Source organism: Sebastes fasciatus, chromosome 11 (assembly GCF_043250625.1).
Source record: "Sebastes fasciatus isolate fSebFas1 chromosome 11, fSebFas1.pri, whole genome shotgun sequence".
Classification (NCBI taxonomy): Eukaryota; Metazoa; Chordata; class Actinopteri; order Perciformes; family Sebastidae; genus Sebastes; species Sebastes fasciatus.
In genome coordinates, this window is record NC_133805.1 from 4953901 (window position 1) to 4960070 (window position 6170).

The window sequence follows — 6170 nt, forward strand, 5'->3', positions numbered from 1 at the left end:
GTACCAGCACAGATTACTTTCTTTACAGCATATTATTCCATCCCGTTCTCATTCCCGAGGCTTAAAAGTCATATTATAGTATGTCGAAAAAAATGGTGTGTTATAATAGCATCAGCTTTGAGGATGAAAATGTGTGAAAGAAAGAAAGAACTGTTAAGTAAACAAACCCTCATTATCAATGTACACTAGTAAAGCACAAAAACTCAATGAAGTACATTTTCAGAATCAGTATTTTTATTGAGTTTTGTGGTTTCAGTCTGTTGAATTTATCCAGACAATGTAACATGTTGAGAACCGGGGCACTGACTGTTTGAAAGGAGGATTATCTGTTGGTTTGGTTTAAATCCAAAACACACACACATACAAACATACTTGACTGATGAGTCATTGTTCACACACGCACGCCCTCAGACACACACACACACACACACACACAGGAGGTACTGCATGTAGTCCTACACCGCCCCGTGCAGGTACAAGGCCAGGAACTTGCTGAATGCTTCAGGCTTGTATCCTGCCAGACCAGCTGGTACCTGCAGGGAGACACACAGCAACCAATCAGAATCACTCAACCTTCCCTTCATTTTCTCTGTCTTCCTGTCTCAGTTATTAAAACATACACATTCAGATTACTCATGGACATGCGATACACTGAATGAAAGATCTCACAGTATAGTATGTATAAAAAATGCCTTAGTATAGTATGTCGAAAAAAAGTGATAGTATAATATGTCAAAGAATAAGTCATGGTATAGAATAGTATAGTATAGTCAAAGTATAGTAGTCGAAAAAAAATCTGGATAGTATGTCAAAAAATAAGTCACAGTATAGAATGTCTAAAAGAAAAAAAAGAAAAAGTCATAGTATGTAATGTCTAAAAAAAAAAGAAAAAGAAAGTCATAGTAAAGTATGTCTAAAAAAAAAAGTCATAGTATAGTGTGTCGAAAGATAAGTCCTAGTCTATTACAGTGGTTCTCAACCAAGGGTCCACTATCGAAGTGAGGCCAATCTGATAAACAGTCATAAGAGTGATCGTGGGTTATCTCCTGAACTGCAGCTGGAAACTGTAGATTTCTCCTCTTAATCATCTCTAACAACCAAAATCTTTTCAGATGCAGTTCCCTGAAGTGAAATCTTACCAAATGGGGGTCTGTGACATAATGTGCCTGCCAAGCTTCCTCGCTCTACTGCCTGTTCTATAATCATACAAGAGGGTGACAGATTGCACACCACCCACTAAATGACTAGTAATGTTTGAGTTAAGGTTCTGATTTCCAACAGTCTTGATGACAGAACATGGCTCTAAGTCACAGATCCCAACAGACAGGATGATTATGGTCATCATACCTTCACTTGCTTCTTCTTGATGAGTGGTCGGACTTTTGCAAAATCATAGAGCTCGACATCTTCATCCAGCCACACCTGCATGGAGCAGACAGCATTTCAGAAAGCCAGCAGACTTCTTTTACTTTGAAAGTGAATTCAGATTTTTGTACCAGCACAGATTTTGTTTCATTACTTTCTTTACAGCATATTATTCCATCCCGTTCTCATTCCCGAGGCTTTGTCGCGGCATAAGGCACCCTTTAGCGCCGCTATGAAACGCACCGGGTGTTCCATTAACTATAATGTAAACTCGTCCGTGGCAACAGTAAACGCTCAGAGAAAGTGCGCTGGGGGTGTGGTGACGTAGTTTAAAGAGCGAAAAGAGACACACCGGGCGGGCAGGAGGGGAGGTGGATTAGTCCAACAACCACAAGACTTTCATCCAGGATACCGCTGTTGTTCGTGTCCCCGTGTTCGCAACGTTCAGTGTCGTTATCACTGTACAAACGTAGTAGTTTTAAGCCCAACCATGTAGTTCTTTCCTAAACCTAACTATAGTGGGTTTGATGCCGAAAAGGGCGTGACAAAGCGTCTTGATTATACGGTCCTGAATAAAGACCTGATCTCTGTGTAACCAGACTGAATACTTATTTAAATATGAGAGGTATTTCATGTTGAACATATATACTCCACTGAAAAGCTTGTGAATTGTCACCACAGTCACCACCTGTAAACTTAAGGCCCTGAACACCCCCGACCAATGTCAGGGCTGCCGTTCAGCCAATATCGGGGCCACCGTTCGGTTGATGTCGGGGCCGCCAGTCGGCCAAAGTCGGGGCCGCTGGTCGGCCAATGTCGGGGGCCGCCTGTGAGTGTCTGTGGCCCTAGTTGGTACCAGTCTGAGGTTTTTCAGACGATCCAGCATGTTGTGTCTGCGGCGGAGCCCGTTGGTGAGAGAAATCACTCTGACTGGCTGTTCAGCTTAAACGAATCAGTCCACGAGAAGAGAAACGGACGTGAGGAAAGCGAGCCGACGAGTAAAGTCAAGAGGAAAAACACAGAAGGCTCTCCTCCTTTTTCATCTCCATCTATTCTGATCCTTCGAATACTGTAATGAAGCTAAGTGGTGAGTGAGAGTGGTGTGAAAATGGTCGCCGCTTTGTTTCATGTACGTATCATAACGACGGCTTTTATATCCCGCCGTCCTCGGTCTTCTGGTTTCCCTTTTTGAATGACGAATACGGACTACCGTCGCCTGCTGGTGTGGAGAGTTATTTCCTCTCACGCAGGAGCAGAACGTACGTGCTAACTGGCCGTCGGCTGTCGTCTTTGCGGTGTGTTCGAATGCAACTTTTTGGCTATCGGTAGGACAGAAATGACGCACCTGGTTCTTGATGCCGTCGTCTCCTCGGAGATCTGTTGTGTTGAGCTGGAAAACCATAAACTGGAAGATCCTCCCGTTGGTCCCCACTGCCTGCACTGTTATGGGACGCTCTAATAGATGCTGAGGCTGCGTCTGACACACACACACACACACACACACACACACACACACACACACACACACACACACACACACACACACACACACACACACACACACACACACACACACACACACACACACACACACACACACACACACACACACACACACACACACACACACACACACACACACACACACACACACACACACACACACACACACACACAGTGTAAGAGGTAGAAAGAGAGAGACAGAGAGAAGGATAATTGTGGATCAGCAACTAATACAGTATGTCCACCGACTACTTTCACAGATCAGCTGTGTACGGTGACTCCCTGTTAAAGGTGATGTGTATATCCTCACCCCATACAGTCTGTGTGCACGGACCAGAGCGTTTCCAAAGGTGAACATGAACATCTTGGCTCTGAACTGCTCTGGCCGGAGCTTACAGACGACATCGGCTCCCTCCAGGAAGTGAAGTGTGTGGGCATGAGGATAAGGGTAGTCGTCCCGGAAACCTGATTGGATAACAGAGACGTCACTTAATTTAATAAGGCCTGAGCACTAGGGATGAGTATCGATACTCTTTGATACTCTTATCGGTTCTTTTTCATTACTGAATAATTGCTTTCTGATATATTATGTAAAAATAATATTTTTAAATAGGGCTGTCAAACAATTCAAATAGTTGATCGAGATTAATCGCAAACTAATCACACATTTTTTATCTGTTCAAAATGTACCTAAAAGGAGATCTGTCAAGTATTTAATACTCTTATCGATATCGGAGTGGGCAAATATGATGCTTTATGCAAATGTATGTATATATTTATTATTGGAAATCAGTTAACAACACAAAACAATGACAGATATTGTCCAGAAACCCTCACAGGTACTGCATTTAGCATAAAACAATATGCTCAGATCATAACATGGCAAACTGCAGCCCAACAGGCAACAACAGCTGTCAGTGTGTCAGAGTGCTGACTTGACTATGACTTGCCCCAAACTGCATGTGATTATCATAAAGTGGGCATGTCTGTAAAGGGGAGACTCGTGGGTACCCATAGAACCCATTTACATTCACATATCTGGAGGTCAGAGGTCAAGGGACCCCTTTGAAAATGGCCATGACAGTTTTTCCTCGCCAAAATTTGGCGCAAGTTTGGAGCGTTATTTAACAAGCTAGCATGACATGGTTGGTACCGATGGATTCATCAGGTTTTCTAGCTTTGTACGATGTAATATCGTCACTTTAGCTTTAAAACTGAGTCCTACAACCTCTGAAAGATTGATTGAATTAATGCGTTAAAGAAATTAGTGACGTTAAAACAAATTTGCGTTGACGCGTTCAATTTCACATTCCTCATTTTAAATATAACTAAATGTTTCTAGAGCAGCAACCGTAATGTTTACAACAGCAAATCACTATATTAACTCTATATAAATAATATCTTACTGGAAGATAATCTAGAATGTCAATAAAGTAAATAATATTCCTGAGTGACAACCTGGTCAAATACAACAGCGAGCACGTTGAAACCCATCAAGTCTCTCTTCAAGAAGACCTGTTCGTTTCCATTATTGCAATATCATAAGTTAAGTATAACATTTTAAACATTGACCGTTTCTAAACTTTCACAGATGTTTGTCTTGTTTTTAAAGTTCTAAATGGGCTCTAAACTGCTTTTCTGTGTGCCGTCTTGTGGACTGTCCTGTGAGATGTTCTGTGATTGTAAAGTTTGTTTTTGTAAGTACCTGCCTCAGGACTTACGGATGAAATTTAGCTACTGTGCTAATTCCGGCATATTTACATTGATGTGTATTGCTGATATGTTGATTAATGTGCACTGTACTAATTCAATAAAAAAAATAAAAAAACTTCTTACAGTGACAAATATAATTGTTGTAGTTCTCTTCACTTCACCTGGTTTATTTCACTTTCTCCGCCGCCGCCGATCAGATATCGGTGACAATGAGGCCGATCTATTAAATTCAGTTCTATGTTTTTATACTATATACATTAAGTAATGGCATTTTAATTCTTGTTTAGGTTTTGAGCAATTTATTGCTGCATTAAAAAGTTCCCACACCTGAATTGTAATTCCTGTTAATTTTGAAGATTTGTTTTAACAAGTTGCTGGTGAACGATTTATTGTTTTATATATGTTTTACTATCAGACCATGGCTGTGACTGGGAGTCTTCTCACCTGAGCAGTTCACCTCCTCCTTGTACACGTGGACTTTCTGCATGTCGATGGTGGGCGAGACAGGATAGAAGCTTTCCAGGGCATGATCTGCTGTGTCGCCTACTTCTTGTCTCCCAGAAACCTCTGGGAGAGGATCCATGCAGTTTTGCAGTAAACCATTCTGACCCCTAATCTGGAACAGGTCCTCACCTGGTATTCAAATATAAAATGAGAATAGAGTACATTAGAATTACAGAAGCCCTGAGAGGCAAGTGAGGAAAAACAAGTGTGATCTAAATTGTTTTCTCTCCTGCGTTTATGACTAAAAAAAAGTTTTGCCAGGATGATCTTTTACAGTTCCTTAAAAAAAATCAGCTGTGAAACTAGTGGAGAAAAATAGTTTTGCCAGGTGAAAAAAAAAGTTTTAACAAGTGAAAAAAAAAAATTTTTGGCAGGTGAAAAAAAAAATTTTTGGCAGGTGAAAAAAAAAAGTTTTGCCAGGTGAAAAAAAAAAGTTTTAAACAAGTGAAAAAAAAAAAAGTTTTAACAAGTGAAAAAAAAAAAAGTTTTGCCAGGTGAAAAAAAAAAGTTTTAAACAAGTGAAAAAAAAAAGTTTTGCCAGGTGAAAAAAAAAAGTTTTGTCTGTCTGGTGAAAAAACAAGTTTTGGCAGGTGAAAAATTTTTTTTTGCCTGGATCATTTTTCTAAGATACCTTTTTTTCTCATCTGTGAAAACAAGTGTTTGTGTGGAGTGCACCACTACCCCGTGCTCTAAATAGGACTAAAAGCATTCATGTTTTCTTCCAGGTGAGTTTTAATTTCTCCATTCACTCTAAATACATGTATATATTGTGTGGTAACAAGTTATGTAAATTAAAACTCACCTGGAAGAAAACATGAATGCTTTTAGTTCTATTTAGAACACGGGGTAGTGGAGTACTTCAGCCTCTTGTGGCCGAAATGAGTACTACACCAACAAAGACTTCTCAACTTCAAATCTCAACAACTATTGGATGGATTACCATAAACGTTTGTACAGACATTCATGGTCCCCAGAGATCCCAATGACTTTGGTGCTCTGGAGCAGGTTATGTTCCAGATAAGAGATCAACTCGTATAAAAGCACCTCCTACTGACCAATCAGAGCTCTGTGCGGGGATCGTATGA

General features: G+C 40.5%; 1 protein-coding gene across 1 annotated transcript in view; it reads right to left on the reverse strand.

Moving 5' to 3' along the window:
- Positions 1-212: 212 nt before the first annotated feature.
- Positions 213-6170, reverse strand: part of mrpl37 (mitochondrial ribosomal protein L37) — an 8701-nt gene continuing 2743 nt past the window's right edge. The window contains exons 4-8 of the mRNA XM_074650061.1: positions 5026-5214; positions 3179-3333; positions 2711-2842; positions 1348-1422; positions 213-533 (exon numbers count right to left, since the gene is read on the reverse strand). Of these exons, the coding sequence (XP_074506162.1) occupies positions 456-533; positions 1348-1422; positions 2711-2842; positions 3179-3333; positions 5026-5214 (629 nt within the window). The 3' untranslated portion in view covers positions 213-455. The remainder of the gene's footprint in view (positions 534-1347; positions 1423-2710; positions 2843-3178; positions 3334-5025; positions 5215-6170) is intronic.